General features: G+C 39.1%; 1 protein-coding gene across 1 annotated transcript in view; it reads left to right on the forward strand.

Annotated features, from left to right (window-relative positions):
• ASCC3 (activating signal cointegrator 1 complex subunit 3) overlaps positions 1-19,339 on the forward strand; it is a 349,893-nt gene that overhangs the window by 276,379 nt on the left and 54,175 nt on the right. The window contains exons 35-36 of the mRNA XM_042478523.1: positions 3,604-3,715; positions 4,037-4,171. Of these exons, the coding sequence (XP_042334457.1) occupies positions 3,604-3,715; positions 4,037-4,171 (247 nt within the window). The remainder of the gene's footprint in view (positions 1-3,603; positions 3,716-4,036; positions 4,172-19,339) is intronic.

Here is a 19,339-nt window from a genome sequence, read left to right on the forward strand (position 1 = left end):
TGAAATGGTGTGCTAACAAAAAGGTGGGTTGTCTGTTTGCAGCAGAGGGGAAATAATGACTAGATGATTCAATGCAGTGGCCATGAAACTGCACTGTTGTTATTCTTTATCTGCAGTTAAATAGATAATATAGATAGCCACAAAAGGGGCTGTGCTGTATCATATGAAGCCAAAATTGAAGGTTTATAATTTTTACTGAACTGACCTTGTTGCATTTGAATGTAGTTTTAAAATGTACCTATTTTTCGAAACAAAAACTTAAAATTCCCAGAACAAAATTAAAAGCATTAACAAAAATCATTCATTCATTCATTCATTCATTCATTCATTTATAGAAATAGATTTCCAGAATTTACATATTGGTAGAAACTGAAACAAAATTTCATAAATTATACTTACAATTCTAACATTAGAACAGTTTTCATGTCTACTCAGAAGTACGTCCTGTGGAGTTCTAGGGGCCTTACGCTTGAGAAAATGTGTATGTGATTGTAGCCTTCGTATACTGCTTCCAAGAAAACTTGTACAGATAAAATACAAAGAGCAAATGCAATTAATTTTGTGTAGCCAGTGACATAAGTGGGTTTATATTCCTTAAAAGGCTAACCATGATGCTACATGGCTAACATATTTCGTGTTGTGGGAAATCTATAAAGTAGTTTAAGATATGACCATGGGATCTGCTACTGAAATGAGGGGGGAATCCTTTTGGTGCTCAAGGTTGCATCTAAAACAGACTTTAGATTCTAATATATAGGAGCCACTTACATGTTGGCTGTACTCCCAAACCCAGTTACCTGGGAGTAAGCCCCATTTAATTCTGCTTGTGAATAGTAATTTCTTAACTTGCAATTAATTCTGAGTAACAGAAACTTAACAGAGAAACTGTTAAGAGAAATCTTCATTTCACAGTTGAGAGTTAGGATCTTTAAACTCTTAGTTGTAAATTAATGTCTTTAAAAGTAGATCAGGTTGGATTAGATCCGCCTGTAGTGCTCAAATGAAACTATATATCGGGCATTCTGCCCTATATATAGCACAGGTTTTTCATTGAAAATGTTACACCAAAAGTTTTTCTAACTTTTGGTGTAACGTTTTAATGAAAATCTGTGCTAACTAGTAACAATTGTCTTTAATCTCATATTATCCTTGTATAATCCATTAAGATCATGCTAAATTACTGTTCATGTGACACATCATCCATCTATTGGGTACATAAAATAACAACTTTGTATTTTTTACTCAGTACCTACTGCATAATTTGTTGTACTTTAAAGCTCCTGTTCCAAGGCACATATCAAAAAATATATTAGGGTGGGTAGGTAATACCCTTCCCATAATCTATCTGAGCAAAAGTCTTGTGGTATACCTGTTCTTGACTGTTGTCCTAGCCTTCTTTCTTTTATTACCAGAAGGTTTGTGTTTCTTTTTAAAATGTATGCTGAATATAAACCATTAACCCCCCTGAAGCATCCTTTGCAGTTGTTATAGTTGAAGTTGTTATTTCATGATCTCAGAATCAGACTATTTTATGATGCCATATTATTCTCATCAAGCACCTCCTTTGGCATTAATAACATTCATTGGGTAAAGTAGCACTATGATCAAAATTATGTGCTGCTTAAGAAAATTAATGAACTCATTGTTCACAGAGTGGCAGGGTGCACAAAGACTAGGAGACAAAGTGAAAAAATGAAACAGTGCTGGTTTAGATGCGTGACACATATATAAAAATGAGAATTTTAACATAGTAGATGTAGAATTGGGCATTTGTGCAATCTGTCATAGGATATTTTATGTCTGCATTCCTTTATTCATGCCCACACTACATACTACTATATGAGAGGTGCAAACCATACTGTCTGTTTAAATGGCATATTCATACATTCTTTTAAATTTTACATCCTATATAATAAATGGATAAAACAGCCTGCCCAAAAGTGTGGATTGGGGTCACCACAGCAACCACACTCTGCAGCCCCAATCTGCCTGTAAAAGATCTGCTCCTATTTGGGCCAGTAAAAAACTGCCTTAGGCAGCCTTGTCACAACCCCAGGGTGGCTTCAAGCCACTCCAGAGGCATGAGACATCAAAATGCCATGTCTCCGGAGCTGCTTGAAACCATCCCACTCTGAACCACTGGGCAGCTTCCAGATGGCTTCAGGTGTGCAGCATCAAAACTCCAAGCCGCCCGGAAGCCAGCTTTTACAGCCAGTGTGTCTGGCCCCAATGTTTCTAATAAATAGATAGTTTAGACTAGCTCTCAGTGCAGTTCCTTTACTGATGTTTCAGTATCTGTTCAAGAATATTGAGGCACATGAATTTTGTTCTGTGACTAGGAAACCAGCTCTTACATTTGTGCAAAAAGCCAAGACAAGCTAACCAATATGAACTTCTTTATTTTAGAATTTTTGTTACATTTTTAGCTGCATAATAAAGTACTTCTTTCATGTAATGGAGTGTGCACATTAAGAAATAACAAGGGAAGAATAATTAGGAATAGTAAATGATGTGACCCAGCCATATCTATTGCTTGTGGAAAACTGTTAAGTAACAAATATATATCCTTTAGTTAATAAAGCACTATTGAAAGCCTCTAGGGCTGAAGGGCAGGGTATAAATACTGTAAATAAATAAATAAATATCGAAAGGAAGACACCTGATATTCAATGACTTCTAGGGTTATATTCTAGCATTACAGGTTTTTTTCCTAACTGTAAAAAATCCACATATATAAGTGGTTAGAAAACATACATGGAGCCCTCCCTCCATGCTAAATGTCATCCTTCGGCCTGTGAGTGAGTGAACAGGCAGGCTCAGCTCCATCAGGGCTAGCCTGAAGAAAGAGAGCCTTCCCTCCAGTCCATCTGCCTTAGTCCAGGCCTCAGAGGGAGAGAAGAACCACTGGACCTCATCCCCTTCCCCACCACCACTCTCTTCTCCTTCTGTGTCATGTCGTTTTAGATTGTAAGCTTGAGGGCAGGGAACCATCTAATTATAAATAATAATTGTAAGCCACTCTGATAGCCTTTGGGGCTGAAGGGTGGGGTATATATACCATAAATAAATAAATAATCCATGTATCTTTGCATGGAAAGACTGATCAAAACTGGAAATGGAAATTTTTGTCTTGGATATTTGTAACTTGTCAGGGGATGGGAGCAGTGTGATCAGATGTCATAATTTCAAAGGACAAGGCACCATTAAACGTAGGGAATTCATGAAAAATGCAGGACATTGGAAAATAAAAGCTAAAAACAATAATATAAAAATAAATTTATGCTGCTTAATTATGCTCAAAACGGAGGACATATTGGAATTTCTGAACAGAAGGATGAAATATAGGACATATCCTGGAAAAGGAGGACATCTGGTAACCCTGGGTGAAAGATTTATCCTCTTATCTGACCATATTTCTAGAAGCATTAGAAACTTTAGTCTGAAAAAAATGTAACATTTGGTGTGGTCATTGGTTTCTATCTCAAAGTATCTATGTGCCCATTTTTCCTATAATGATTTGCCATGCTACATATTTTTTTTTATTCATGTGTTGGCAACATTTTTTTTAAAAAACCCTCTTAATACTCTTTTCTTCTTACACAGTTACTATAACCTAGATGACGTGAGCCATGACAATATGAACAGGTTCCTTTCAAATCTTGTTGAGAAATCACTTGTTGATCTGGAATACTCTTACTGTATTAAAATAGGGGAGGTAAGACTAATCTATACTTTATTCAGAGTTTGAAAAGAAGAACTGGGTTATTTTTTATCCTGATGTTTGCTGAATTTTGAAATGTACATAGGCTACTCTGGGAACTCCTGTTGCAGCTACTGGGATTTTTCCATGGCTTTGGTATTTAAAACAGTAACACGCAGTTTAAATGCCTTTGTGACTGTGTTCTTCTTATCATCCGGTTTTAAAATATAACACCTCCATTAGAATACAGCATAAAATGTATTGCATTCAAGGAGAGTGCTTTTCATTATGCACTGCATTTTTATAATATGTCCGTTTATCTTTTTCCATGGGTAGGATGACCGCAGCATTGAACCACTGACTCATGGCCGCATTGCTTCATATTACTATTTGAAGCATCCAACTGTCAGGATGTTCAAAGATCGCTTAAAACCAGAATGTAGTGTTGAAGAACTGCTTTCGATTCTGGCTGTAAGTTGCTTTTGCCTTACTAATTAGAACAAATCATTCTTAAGTCAGATGAAATATGCTGTTGCAATATTTTTTATGAAATGGAACATATATTAAAAATACAGATGTTAATTCCTTTCAGGATTTTGATTTAGCTACTGTAATCACTGTTGGGCTTTCAAAAACTCCAAAAACAGTACATTTGATGGGACAGCTTCATCTTCCAGTTTCTCCATTTCTTCATAAACTAAAAAGGGCACAAAACAGAATTCTTTCATTCTGGTACAGCAATTCAGTGATGCAGCAAAAGGCTTTCTCTCTGTCCCACTAAGGTTACAGGCTTGCCTGGTGAGGACGCAAGAGAGAGCCTTTTCGGTGGCTGTTACCACCCTCTGGCACTCCTTTCCATGGGAGGCTAGGCTGGCCCCCTATCTGCTGGCCTTTTGCCAGCAAATATTTTTTTTTATTATTTTTCAGGCAGGCTTTTTAAAATCATGGCTGGGTGGCTTTTATATGGGTAGCTGTATTAGATTATGTGTTTTAACTTTTGTATGATTTTAATCTTAATATTATACTGTTTTAATTGTATTTTTATTTATTTTTAAATGTTTTAAGGTGTTTTATCTTGTGAGCTGTCTTGGGTCCCTTTTGGGAGAAAGATAGCATAAAAATGAAATAAATAAATAAATACATAAATTCTTATGTGGAAGGACCCCCTCCCCCCCAGCAGCTGAAAGCACAGGTTTGAAATGGCTTCCAAAGGATCTGTCAGCTCTCCAGAGCAGCTTTTGCAGTGCATGGTGGGCTGAAGTAAAGAGGAAAGATCAACCCCCCTTCCACCGATGGAAACAATACCATTTGCACATATACTCCATTAGATTGAGTACATAGTAATTGCAAGAACTTACTTAAGAGCACTGATGTTTATCCTCTGTCTCCTAGCAGACAAGATAGTATGTAGATTGCAGATAAATAGGAATGAAAACTTCTGTCCCACTTTAATATGAGAAATTTGTCTCAGTGAACCCTGCACTTTTTTTAAGTCATGACTTCTTCTATGCTAGGATGCACAGATGTTGAAAATGAAATATTGCTTCTTTCAAATAATAGCCTTTAAAGATCCTTTTGTACCAAATTCACATGAATGAATATTGTTAGAAATTGTGCTGTTATGTTAGAAAGTTATTCTGTGGTTTAAATTTTAAACTCTGTTCATACCAGCTTAATGTATTGCCTGGCAGTCTTAGGCAACTTTTAGAAGAGATGGAGCACATGTTATACAGTAGTGTAATTTTCTTTTATTAACCAAAAAAAAACCCCAAAAGCTCTGAAACACATTGGCCAGAATCCAGAGAGCTACTTTGGACACACCCAGTGGAATTTTTGACTTTTTCTCTTTAAACAATAGAATCCCTATTCCGTATCATAAGGTCCCTCAATTTGAAAAGATGTTTGGCATATGACACAGGGGGGCTAAGTTGAGAAATAGAAATCTAAAAGTCTTTTGGACATTCAGAATTAGTGGTGTGATTCTTTGGATCCAGGCCATCAATGAGACAATTGCTGTGTATCCAGAGCAATTTCTCAGCATTGCTTGTCATGTCCCTTTTTTTCTGTTGTAGTGTGAAGGCATTATCTCTTTGGCTTTCTGACATATTCTAGCTCTTTGCTTACTGTGTACCTGGGTTGTGTGATTTGGTTTTTGACAGTCAGACAGATGGAAGACCCCATCTTTGTAGAAGAGTTGAAGGATTGAAGTAAATAACTTTTGATCATTATAACTGTTAGCCTGTTTCCTCTTGTATGTCCTAAGATTCTGCAGTTGCCCTCAGTTCAAAAAAATCTACTATTCTTTAGAGTATCATATACATTATGTACATTATGTATTAGTGGTACATAACAATATATAATGCACTGCAGAAATATTGTTTGCTAGCCTTCTAATCTTGCGTCAGTAAAATGTGAGGGGGGATATTCACAGTTCCAGTTAAGTAACTTAATTCAAGGGTAATACAAATGACATCAACCAGCTGCCATTGTGGACTTTTCCTTCCTACCCTTCTCCTGCAACCTCTGAATGTGTCCATAAGGCTTGTGGGGAAAGGAGGGGTCAAGAATGATGAGGTAGCAATTGCTGCCCTAGTCTATCCATTGTCTAATGACTGCTGCTATTTTCCAATAAAAGTGTTCTTTGGTTATGTGCCATAACTGTAGACAGCAAAGCTAAACAAAACTAGAAGCTATACAAAATAAATATATATGTTTAAGGTATTCAATATTTTATCCAGATTTGTTTTTCCACATATCATAGGGCTCCTAGCATTTGGGTACTGTTGGTCATCCTTCAGTAGCAAGGCAGGGAAAGCTATTTTTGCCGATTCTCCACAGCCCTCAGCACCACCTCCTTTTCTATTTAGAAATATTCCAACCCTCTAAAGAGCTTTTTCATAAGACCCTGGGGCAGAACTGCCCATGGATAATCTGGACCCAAACCTTTCTAACTGGCTAATTGAAATCTAGATAATAATTACTGAGATGCTTTTATCAGCCAAGGATTGTCTCAGTTACCATTTTTAAAAATGATGTAACCACTTTGCCCTTTACATTAAGAAGAAAATTATATTTCTGGAAAATGGATTGATCGGGTGTTTTAGTTAAATTTCTACCCTCTAAATAAGTGGCTTCAGTATAGCTTCAAAATCAGAGACTTAAAAGTGTAGGTTTTGGGACTACAGCTCCCAAGGTTATCCTCCGAAAGCTGTAGTCCAAACTTTTCTAATCTCTGATCTATATACAATTTAAAAGTACAGGGGTACCCCGGGTTACGAATTTAATTCGTTCCGCCGCCGCTTTCGTAACCCGAAAGGCTTTCGCAAGCCGAAAACCCATAGGCGCTAATGGGGAAAAGCCGCGATTTGGTGCGAAAAAGCGCCGAAAAGCACCAAAATTTATTTCGTAACCCGAAATAACCTTCGTAACCCGGAACAGTTTTTTTCAATTGATTTTTTTCGTAACCCGGAAATTTCGTAAGGCGGCGCATTCGTATCCCGGGGTACCACTGTAATCTGTTAGAGTGTGGACCTAATTCCCAGTGGAGATACACATACACACACACATTTGTATTGAAAATTAAGCTAATTGGTAACTCAGATTTGCTATGTTTCATATATCAGACCTGTCCCAGGAACTTATTTTTCTTGTTAAATATCTATTTACCACCTCTAAATAAGACCAGATTCTAAATATAGTTATTATAAATGTAAGCCCAAATAAGTATAAAGGAGTTGTGTGAAGTCTCTTTATGTTAACAATCTATATTTCAGTCAGTTAATTTTGCATTTCTTTTATCCTGGTTACAGTATTATAAATATTAGCTAAAACCTTTCCAATCTTTTCTTACTAAGGTGCAAATTGTACATTTTACCCCAGTTGTATGCTATGCTGAAGGTATTAAGCATTTTAACATTTGCCAAGTTACCTCCCCCCCCCCACACACACACACGATGTGCTAATGAGCTTTATAATTAAGGGAGTCACTTCACACCTCTATTATTAACCAGTGGCATTGCATCTGTCTTGCTCTGTCCATGCCCTTCTCACTTACTTATTGAAGCATTTAACAGTTTTGGCAACAGGGAATTACATGGCATGGGGTAAGTAGTCTAATTAGATGCAAGTGAAAGTCCTTGGGGAAGTGAATATTTAAAAAGTAATTTGAAGAATCTCTTAATGATGCTGTGAGTGAAAACTATAGGCCACAGTGAAAAAGGCATGTCTGTATTGCAAAACATGACTGAAGGGGTTGTTATGTTTTTAAGGTGGAAGTAAGGATTTATATATTTAATGAAAATATAAAGGAAATATTTTAATCATTTTATATGGTATACTAAAGGTCTTCTAGAGGATTATTTATTTCCTGAAAACAACATAGGCCTCACATAGGTGACTTTTCATATTGGCTCACTCACCAGACGAGAAGAAACTTTATAGGAGAAAACATGGATTAGCCCCCGAATAAGGGATACAATTGAACCCACTCATCTTTACTTACTCTTCTTTATGAAAAACCTCTCAGTGTGGAGATATATGTAATATCTTCTCAAAGTACAGATATTCTGTTTAACAATTACAGAAGAGTACAACCCATAATTAACTTGTACTTCTTTTCTTTGTTCTGCCAACAAGAACCACTCAAATTTGTTCTTCAAAGGTGTCAAGACTGCTGGAATCTCCAGTCCTCAGTCATGGGTTTGTGGATCACAAAGACTGACAAGGATTATCAGGTCTAGGAAGAATATAACGCATCATAGAAAGCCTTTGGTGTGCTAGATGTTTTGAACTATAACCCATAATCAATTACTGTTGGCTGTGTGGAGATTCTAAGAGTTAAAGTTAAAAATAAGTAATGTCTAATTAACAATTTGTAAGCCACTCTGATAGCCTTTTGGCTGAAGAGCAGGGTATAAATAAATAAATATAATATTATTATATATTATATTTGGAGAGCCATGTTTGAAGTTAGAAATTTTGGGGGCACCTTGTTTGAAATAAGAGGTCCACCAAAGCAGCTTCCCTCCACCCAAAGATTTGGACATCCAGAGGCAGGCGATCCAGACCTATGTCAGCTACCTGTCTGTGGGTACATGTATCATGCTGGCCGTTCCTCCCATTTCTTCTGATTCTTGCTGCCACCCCAGATTGTTGACTGGGCCTCTTGCTTCCTCGACCATGAAGCATTAAAATAGAACATATTAAACTCTATTGTTGTTTTTTTAAAAAAAAAAATTAGGAAATAGGAAAGTAACCTATGGTAGAGCAGCTCCTGTGGTTAACAGGGCAGTTTGAATAGCTACTGTGCTAATTCTGTCTTTGAGAGGAAAGTATCTTTGCAGTGGTGTTTGCTCTAAAACCTTACCTTACTGGAATTTAATACCCCCTCCTCACATTTGGGGGTTGACTCCATAGTATGATAATATAGTAGTCATGTTTTCAGATTTTTTTAGTGCACCCCCCTTCTATGCCAGCTCTTTAGTATTTTTCTCCACAAGAGGAATCTCATAAGGTCTTCCCTGCCTTGTTGCAGCCATTGTTTTAAAGTTTTTGAAGGAGGTATTTTTAATCATGTATTTTCTAGAGCAAGTATAAGGAACACCCTCCAGATGTTATTGGACTATAAGTCTCAGAAGCCCTTGTCTGCACAGTCAGTAGCGAGGGGTGATGGAAGTGGCAATCCAACATCTGGAGGACCACATGTTCATCTTTCCTGTTCTAGAGGCTTCTGACTTAGGAAGCAATTATTGAGATGAGAAGAGGCAATTCACACAGGAAGAGGGGAAAGGAGAAGTAAAGGAACCTGTAGAGCATATTAGATTAGCATTCTAATTAACTGATTAATATGAAGGTAACTTGTCTTTTTTATTTTTGTTGTGATACCATTTTTTAGCAGGAGCAAGAGGTGAACACTGCTTTGAGCCCAGTCTGGAAGTATAGCAAATCTGTTAGGTGGAGGGGGAATGTAAAGAGCTGTATCTCTAAAAATGATAACTTTGAAAAAAATAATTGCTGAATAAAAGTGAAATAATTTTTATTCCAGTTAGTATGTATGAAAGATTACATTTCCCCCTTTTTTGTTGTTGTTTTAAAAAGATGCTTTAAAAATATTGATCAGTATTTGATCATTCAGAGAACCAAATCCTTTTTGACCTTTTGAATTGTCATCCCTGAAGGCAGCAGCACTCTCCTAAATCCATAGTTAGATCCAGGAAAGAGCATTTCTACCATTAATTCCTGTTTAGTGCCTGGAGAGTATTTTGAGTCGCTTATCGTTTGGGATTACCCTTGCCTATCCTCCTTTGGTCAGCAGAAGAGGTCCAAATTCTTGCCAGTTCTCTTCCAAGGGGAAATGTATCTTTATTCTTTTAAAGTTCATCTTTCATCTGTGTGGATTCCAAATTTAGTTCTTCCATGTTCCATATCCAGAGATGAACCACTACAAGAAACAGAGAGTTTATTGCTGGAGAATATTGGTAGAATATTCTGTGAACATTGCTAGAGACGCCTCAAAACCTTTGCATAGGTCAAGGCTCTGTGCAACCTTTTGTCTAATATACAGTGTGTTCTGTTCACGTAAAACTTTATGCTTGGCATATCCTGAGAAAGGAATTGTAGTTCTTTTATCTGCATCTCTTATTTGTCCTCTGAAGTTGTATCAAATGAAACCACTTTCTAAACCAGCCACCTAATTCTCTAGGATTATAATAGTTATTCTGTGGACTTGAACATATGATTAGTCTAGAATGAAGAATACTGTTAAATTTTAAGTACTGAAACTTAACTAGCTTGCACCTTAGAAGTGTTTCTCTGTAATCTGAGTAGCTGGAGCAGTTTTATGAGCTAAAGAATCATTTTTCTAGAATATGATGGCACTGTGTATTTTTCAGTGCATGCATTCCTTGATCCTGTGACCTTAATTCCGAGTGTCTCCCTAGACACAAGTAATTCCATCACTGTTTTCCCCCTCTTAGTTCTAAAGCTAACGTTAAACTGAAAACACCTGGTGCTCTCTGTCATTCCAGCAAAGTACAATCAGTAGGTAAATCATAATGACAATGCCCACCACTCATTGCTGACTAAATGTGGCATATCATATTTTTCATGTGGTACAATGCTAAGGAGGAAGGGCAGATAAAAAAGTTCAAACCACCAAATTGTATTTCCCCCCCTTTAGAGTAAACAAATGTTTACTTTTTTATTTTTCTGTTTTAAAACAAATAAGAATGAGTATTGATGTAAAGTAAGAAGTAAACATTTTATAGTGAAAAATTTGGACCATCTGTTCAGCGTTTCTAGTGACTGACGCCTTGAAAAGGCAATAGCATCAGTATCTAATTTCTTTTTAACTCCATGCCTATCGTTACTATTTTCCTAATTAGATGCAACTTTTAATACCATAAACTAAAACCAAACCTACAATGGGTGGGATCCCAAATTAATAAGAAAAAGACATTATTTTATTAATTTTATAGTACTTGTCTGTTTTTACTGGTATTATTGTGCAGCTTTTCAGGACAAAACCTCCCAACCTACAAGGCTAAAAGTTTAAATTTGCAACTTTATGGAGGCCATTTTTCCTTTCTTTTTCTCTGAGGACAAGCATGCTTTGTAAACTACAGATCTGTTTTCCTAACTTTTAAAATACAGTAATAGGAGTTATATAAAGGCTGTTTCTTCCCTCAGCATGACTTCTTTTTCCCATTCCAGTATTGAGAAACTAGCAGCCCTAAATATTTTCTTGGTGGATTCGAGGTAGTTAGATCTCCCCTGCCAAGGGTGGACCTTTATCTCTCCCCTTACAAGAGAAAAGCTGAAACACCCCATGTTATTCAAGACATGTTTTCAGGGGTCGTGGGACTGTCCTTACAGAACAAGTATGGTGCATTTTCTTGGATCTGGTTGAGCACTAGTTTAAGTATCTTAAGCATACTAAATTCTGGTAAACCAGCATTGTCTTTCTATTCCTTCCCTGCCTCCCACATTTTCTGTCTGTTATATAATTGACCCGTCTGTGTATGTGTGCTGAATTGTTTGTTGTCAAGTTGATTACAGTTAGGGGTATATATGTTAGAATGAATGTATGCAGGGTTCCCAGGAAGAGTAGGGAGAGCAATACTGGGTAGACAAGTTCAAAGATTAACATGTTTCTGGTATAATAAAAAAACCTTTAAAAATAGTATTTTCTATCTCAGGGTTTCCCTGGCAGCAACCAATGAACAGCAGAGTGCCAGCATATCTTCCTGCCTTCTTTGGAGAAAAAGGGCTAAAGTATGTCAGCACTTTATATATATGCCTCTTACTTTATTTGCCTCTCTTGTTGTATATGTGAGAAGAGCACAAATATGTCTTCAAAGTTTCCTCAGTTTTAGAAACCATTCTACAAATACCACAGCTTAAACTTTTTTGTCAAATTAGTGGTTAAATATTTCTTTATAACATAACCTATAAGTCAGCCTTTCAGCACATCAAAGGACTGAAGTAATATCAGTAAATCTACAAAAAAAATGTTTGCCAAAAATGTATAAATATGCTTTCCTGCTCATTGTGTGTGACCTCCTTAGCAGCTGTATAGTTAAGAACTGAATCTCATCCTTTCTTGAGTTAGAAGATGGACACCTCCATCAGAATCCCAAGAGCTGAACCAGATTCACCTGCAATCTTGTTCTCCCAGGAGAACCAGAGGGGAGCTTTCCTCGCTGCTTTCCACTACAGCCTCCTGTGGAGCCCTGAAATTAGTTCTGGAATGGTCTTCCCCACAGGACAGTTTGGGGTGATGCAGAGAAAAAAAAGAAGGAAATTTCAGTGTTGATTCAAGGCCCTAGTCATTACAAAATGTATTTATATAACAGTGAATTTGCTTATTTTGTTTCTGCTGTCCCATCTATCGTTCCTTTACTGTTGTGCCTTTGAGATTGTAAGGTAAAAACCCATTTAATCTACTTTTTGTACCTTTTTAAAGGATGTTTTAAATATTTCAGCAGTGGCAATAATTCCAGTTTCACGCTGAAAGAGTACTTAACATGGATCAATATTTGTGTGTACAAGACAGGATATGGTCCAGTATGAAAATATGAAGGATAAAAATTCAAATGTGGATATTTTCAGGGAATAAATCTTGCTGAAATGTTAGTGTCTTGATTCCTCTTATTAGAAAATAGTGTAGCACTATGCAGAAGTTGTTCTCACTGTTTTATGGTGAGATTTTTTTTGCAAAGTAAGTGGGGTTAGCATTTTGTCAAACCAATTTTAGATAGATAGATAGATAGATAGATAGATAGATGTTGTCAACTTAATTGCGGCAGCATTGGACTTTTTACTTCTGGTACAGTGCCCAAAATGCAAGCACTCTGTCAGCTGTCCAATCCATGAGCTGGAAGATGGCTCATAGTCTTTGTCTGCAAGAGTGTGCCACAGTAGTACTGTTGTAAATACAATACAGGTGTGGAAAATAAATTAGGGCTGCACTCCTATATAGATCATCTTGGCTCATTGAAAGTGGGGTTTGCTTTGGAGTAAACAGGATTCTTGATGAAGTTTCTTGATTCTTTGTTAAAAGGTTACCTGTATTATTTCACTAATGAGCTCTAAAAGATTTCAGCAGCAAATACTGTGTGAGCTATAAGAATGCCTGCTCGCTTTCTCTTGCTTCAAACAGAGCAGATGGATGCTTGACTGCCTGCTAATCCACAGCTGGAATGGTTTCAGCATTTTCCACGTTGCTGGGTTAGAGTGGCTTTTCTAGTGGACTGAGAGGGCAGCAAGAGAGGGATATCATTATTCATCAGTATCCCAGTGGGATCGCTGCCAGCAGAGATTAATTTTTTCTCTTATGCTTGTAAAACAAGCTCAGGTGGAGTCTCTAATCCTCAGGGCACGGGTGGCAGATCAAGGAAGATGCTACAAAGCTAGTTAATTTTCAGATTCTAGGGGAAACAGAAGCTCTGTTAGATGTATAAATACATGATTGCAAATTTAAGTAGCTCAAATCCAAATGGGATCTTCCCAGACATCTGGTGCTGAAAATCTCTTGTTTTTCGTTGTTGTTTTTAATAGAAGTTCTTGCAAGTTTGCGTCACAGCAAAAGTAGTTCTCTTCAAATATCTTTCTCCTCATTCTTGGCAGATCATGTCTTCATAGTTTGGTGTTTCTACAAATGACAAATAGAAGTCTGAGTATAAAATATAGACTTTACAGGTGTTTCTAAATGTCTGTGAGGCCTGTTGCAAAACTGCCAGGTTCAATTTCTGATTTCCACTCCAAACGAAAATATCCCACTCACCTGGACATATCTAATATCATTTGTAGTAGACATGTACTGAATTCCTGGCAGCTCATACAAGCATCTATGTCATGTTAACAAAATATTTAGAAATGTCTTCTTTATTTAGGACAATTTTTCCCTTTTAAAGTTTAACCTAGTGTCTGACAAACAGCCAAATGCCAACATTGCCCATTTAAAATACAGTCTTTACACTCACAAAAACAAAGAACAAAAAAATTTCAGGTGAGTTGTAAAATAATTATTTTAAAATTTTGGGTAACTGTTACTAGCAAATAAAAATCAGCTTTTAAGAGCTTCAATCCAAATGGTAGCCAGGACTGTGGCAGGAGGAAGGAGGAGACCTGCTAGATCTGAAGGATCAGTGGTCCAAGCCAGGGACTTGCTCAACTAAGACCCTAGCCTCAATGCTAAGTAAGAGAACCCAGATCTCATTGAGACACTGGCCTTAAGTATGTTGGTGGTCTTAACTAAAGTGGACTTGTTGGATTCATAAGATTGACATAAACGTTGGCTCACCTTTCAAGTGTTGATTCAGTGGGTCACCTCTTCTCAATACCAACAAGACTCAGGCTAGTACTTTTTTGGCCAGACTCCCCTGAGTAGCCATCCCCTCTTTGCAGCATGGGCTTAATGTTCTTTTGGGCCTGCATCACTGCCACAAATGCTCAAGGTAGGAACTGGCTGATGTCCAAAGCTTATTGGGGTTGACATCCTCTCTTTGCCCAAGAACCAAATTCAGTTTCAGGAAAGCATCGAACAACTGCATTCTAATGGTGAACAGAGTCAGAGGCAAAAGGGTGGAACCAAAAATACAGTACAGTCGGCCCCGCTTATATGCGGATTTGCCATGCATGGATTTGAGCATACGCGCATGGCAAATCCGGGGAAATTGTCCCCAATGGCGGTGCGCGTGCTCTTTCCCTTCCTCCCTCCCTCCTTCCTATCTACCTATCTATCTGCCTACCCTCCCTTCCCTCCCCCTTCCCCTCCCTGCTTACCTGCTCTGTCGCCGCGCCACCACCTCCTTCATCCTCGCCGCCTCCGCAGTTCAAGGGCCGGGTGCTGCTCGTGGAGGCCAAGAGTTCTCCAGGGTGCACCGGGCTCTTTTGCAGTGGTGGCGGCGAGGAGGATGAAGCTTGGCCTCGTCCTCCTCGCAGCCGCCGCCATACAAGGGCCAGCTGCAGCCTGGAGGCCTCTGGGCCTCCAAGCTGCAGCCAGCCCTTGAACTGCGACGGCGGCGTAGAGGACAAAGCTAGGCCTCATCCTCCTCGCCACCGCCGCAGAAGAAGGGCCAGCTGCAGCCTGGAGGCCTCCGGCCCCTGAACCGCAGCGGTGGCAAGGAGGACAAAGCCCCCTCGCTGCCACCGCTGAAGAAGGGCTGGCTGCAGCCTGGAGGCCTCTGGGCCTCCAAGTTGCACCTGGCCCCTGAACCGCAGCAGAGGCGAGGAGGATGAAGCCGCCTCACCGCCACCGCGGAAGAAGGGCCAGCTGCAGCCTGGAGGCCTCTGGGCCTCCAAGCTGCACCCGGCCCTTGAACCGCGGCGGTGGCGTGGATGCCGGAGGTGGCGGCAAAGCGACGGAGCAGGTAAGCAGGGAGGGGGAGGGAGGATGGGTAAATAGATGGGAGGGAGGGAGGAGAGGGACTTTTGTCCCCAATGGCGGCGCGCATGCACGTGCGCCGCCATTGGGGACAAATAGGACTTGAGCATATGCAGATTTTGGCATATGCGGGGGGTCAGGAACGGATCCCCCGCGTATACCAAGGGCCCACTGTATTTTAATCTCAAAGCCCCTATTGCCAGTAGTTAAGCCTCTGGAGAGACATTTCATCCATTTAAAGTAAGAAGAAAAAATATGCCATGGTAAACCACCAAATGCTGGAAGGAGCTGGGGACTTCTGTAGGACCCAGTGATTTTAGCACAGGGCCTGCAGTTCTCCACACTTTCTGTAGACCACAGTGCAATGCAGCAGCTAAAAAGGCCAATGTAATTTTAGGCTACATCAATAGAAATATAGTGTCTAGATCAAGGGAATATTGCCACTCTGTTCTTCTTTGGTAAGGCCTCACCTGTTCTGGGCACCACAATTCAAAAAGGATGTTGAGAAACTGGAGCGTATCCAAAGGAGGCCGACCAAAATGATGAAGAGCCCGGGAACCATGCCTTATGAGGAGCGACTTAGGGAGCTTGGGAGGTTTAGCCTGGGGAAGAGAAGGTTAGGAGGTGATATGATAGTCCTGTTTAAATATTTGAAGGGATGTCATATTGAGGAGGGAGCAAGCATGTTTTCTGCTGCTCCAGAGAACAGGACCCAGAACAATGGATGCAAGTTCCAGGAAGAGATTCCACCTCAACATTAGGAGGAACATCCTGACAGTAAAGGCTGTTTTGATAGTGGAACACACTCCCTCGGAGTGTAGTGGAGTCTCCTTCCTTGGAGATCTTTAAGCAGAGGCTGAATGGCCATCTGTCGGGGGTCCTTTGATTGAGAGTTCCTGCATGGCAGGGGTTGGACTGCATGGCCCCTGTGGTCTCTTCCAACTCTGTGATTCTATATTTCTAATGCTTTTCACTGTCAGTCTTGATCAAAGAAGGAATAATGTCGTCCAAAAGAATAAAAATCCTCAATTGAGTTTTAGATCTTGTTGGAGCACACTTACTGCTTGTAGGTATGTAATGTCCTACAGCTCCATCCTACCCTGATTGAACCACTATCAGACATCCACAGTAGCCTACAAGACTCAGTTCAAGGTCAGGTTAGGGTAGTCTGCTAAAATCTGTTTGAAAGAAATTGTCTTGGATTGAGATCAATATGAATTGTCACAGTGTCAGAAAAGCTTCACACCCTCAGGGTGTGATTTTCACCATAATGGGTGAACTTGGTGGGAAATGGATGGAGGCCTCTTGCTTCAGTAATTTCCAGTTAGGATGACTCCAACCAATTTCCACCAGTTTCTCCCTTGTGTGCCTTGCCAGATGGTCTCTAGCTTCTGAGAATGCATGAGGGCTGTAGCGCAAAGTGGGGGCAGGAAATCGCTCTTCTTTGAGCAGAGCTTTGGTTATGCCAGTTTGAATCCGTGGCATTCATTTCTCCACTGAACCTAACTTTAACATTTGTAGTTGATATTAAAAAATAACGGACTCAAATTTTTAATGAAGATTTCAAGATTATAGTCAAGTGGCTTTGTACTTACCTCAGATAACAGACACACCCCATTCCAACATGGCAAACTGCTCTTGAAATGAAAGAGTTTTGGGGAAGTCTTGCATGTAGGTATGACATGTAGTCGGTTCTTTAAAGAAATCCCACTAGACTGAACGGAGATATCTTGAGTAAACCTGAGCTCCTCTTTGGATCCTTTCATTATTAGTATTTCTGACTTATTAACTAGACATTTGGAAATGAAGGAGTCTCTACATTTCCCATAACCTTGACATTTCTCTCTTTTTGTATGTGTGCACTTGTTTTCAAGAATTTGATTCTCAGAGAGAAATAAAAATAGCATAGAGTTATCTGTGCCTGTGAATAATAGCCCGTTTTTTCCTTAACGAAACAATGGAACGAACCTCTCCCTCCTCCGCTCCAACCTCTTTATATATTTATACACACAGACACATATGCTTCGACATTGCAGAAGATCTTCCTAAGGCTAAAACTTGAGACTAGTCAGAGCCTGTTGTCTGAAACACAGTAAAGTTACTGAAATGAAAATGTTTAGCATCACGATGATAGTGAGAAATAAAACTGTAGCAATAGCAGCTTCATTTATATACCGCTTCATACCGCCTAAGCAGTCTCTAAGCGGTTTACAGCTGTAGGTTAATTGCACCCAACAAGCTGGGTATTCATTTTAGCGACCTCAGGATACAAGCCTGAGACAAGCCTGAGCTCTTGGCTAGTATTGAACTTGCTACCTTATGGTTTGTGAATGCCAATTTGCAGTATTGGGAGGAAATGTTTTTCTCCTGTGTTTGGCTAAATGCTTTGAAATGTAGAGTTGAGATATGAGATATTTGAGGGTCAGTTCTATTTCTCTTGTTTAAGAGTATAATTTTTTAAGTCACTGAAGCTAACATTTGAGTAGATATGTATATGATTGCACTGTGTTCACTTGAGGCTTAAAAGGAGAGGTTGCTCAATTATTTCCTTCTGGGCAGCTGCTAAACCAACCTGCAGTTACTGGTTTATTATTGCTTTATTACTGTCATCAGCTCATATAAACCATGCCAAAACAGTCTATTAATCTTGAAAGCATGGGCAGGTGTCCTAGTGGACGTGCATTCGGTTAAACTACTTTTTCTCATGACAACTAAACTTAAATGGTAAAGCCCAAAGATTGTTTTAAGTGCCTCATAACACTTTGTCAATGTATTGATGTTGTTCAAAATGAAATATGAGCAAAAGGTCTCACAATCTTTTCCATACCATGCTCTTCCTCCCATGATGCATATGTTGCATCAATGAAGAATCTACTTTCTTCCTTATAGAATCATAGAATCGTAGAGTTGGAAGAGACCACAAGGGCCATCCAGTCCAACCCCCCTGCCATGCAGGAACTCTCAATCAAAGCACCCCCGACAGATGGCCATCCAGCCTCTGTTTAAAGACCTCCAGGGAAGGAGACTCCACTACACTCCGAGGGAGTGTAGTTGCATGTGATATTTTCATATGCTGCACACAGAATGTCTAATAAAATGTACAGTAATACTACAGCATGTACCTATAAAGCTGCAGGATTGCTTTTTAGGAAGCAAATCCTTTGAGATATTTGCCTGCTTGGTAATTGAATCATCCATATAAAAATATCACATACTTTATGTCTGCCTTTCTTAGCCTGCAGTCCTTTGACGTTCTGGACCACAACTTCCAAATGACAGTTCTATCAAGGGGTGATGGGAGCCACAGTCTAAGATACCTGGGTCTAAATTTATTTGGAAGTCTTAGTCAGAGTAGATTCACTCAATCAATCAACACTTAGGTATGATTCAGCAGGTCTGCTGCCATTGGGACTAACAGTTAAACTTAGGCTGTAGAGAGCACTAGGTTGAAGAAGACTCTTTTAGTTTTTAAATTCACATTTTAACATTAAAAAAATAACGAGAAAACTCTTGCACTTAATCTACACTTGTACATAGTAAGACTCCATGGCTATTTAAACATTTTTTTGGTTTTGTTTTGTTTCTAGCTTTAGTTTTCACTTAACTGCACTTACTGCAAACTATAGATGCCATTTGTAATTATCAAGGGATCAGCCATCTAAATGACCTTTCCCAGTGTGAAAGAGCACTGCAGGTCAAACTGTAAGGCGGACTGATCAAAAGTTCAGAGTTCTTCTGGGGTGTGAGCTTAAATT

The sequence above is a fragment of the Sceloporus undulatus genome, chromosome 1 (genome assembly GCF_019175285.1).
Source record: "Sceloporus undulatus isolate JIND9_A2432 ecotype Alabama chromosome 1, SceUnd_v1.1, whole genome shotgun sequence".
NCBI lineage: Eukaryota > Metazoa > Chordata > Lepidosauria > Squamata > Phrynosomatidae > Sceloporus > Sceloporus undulatus.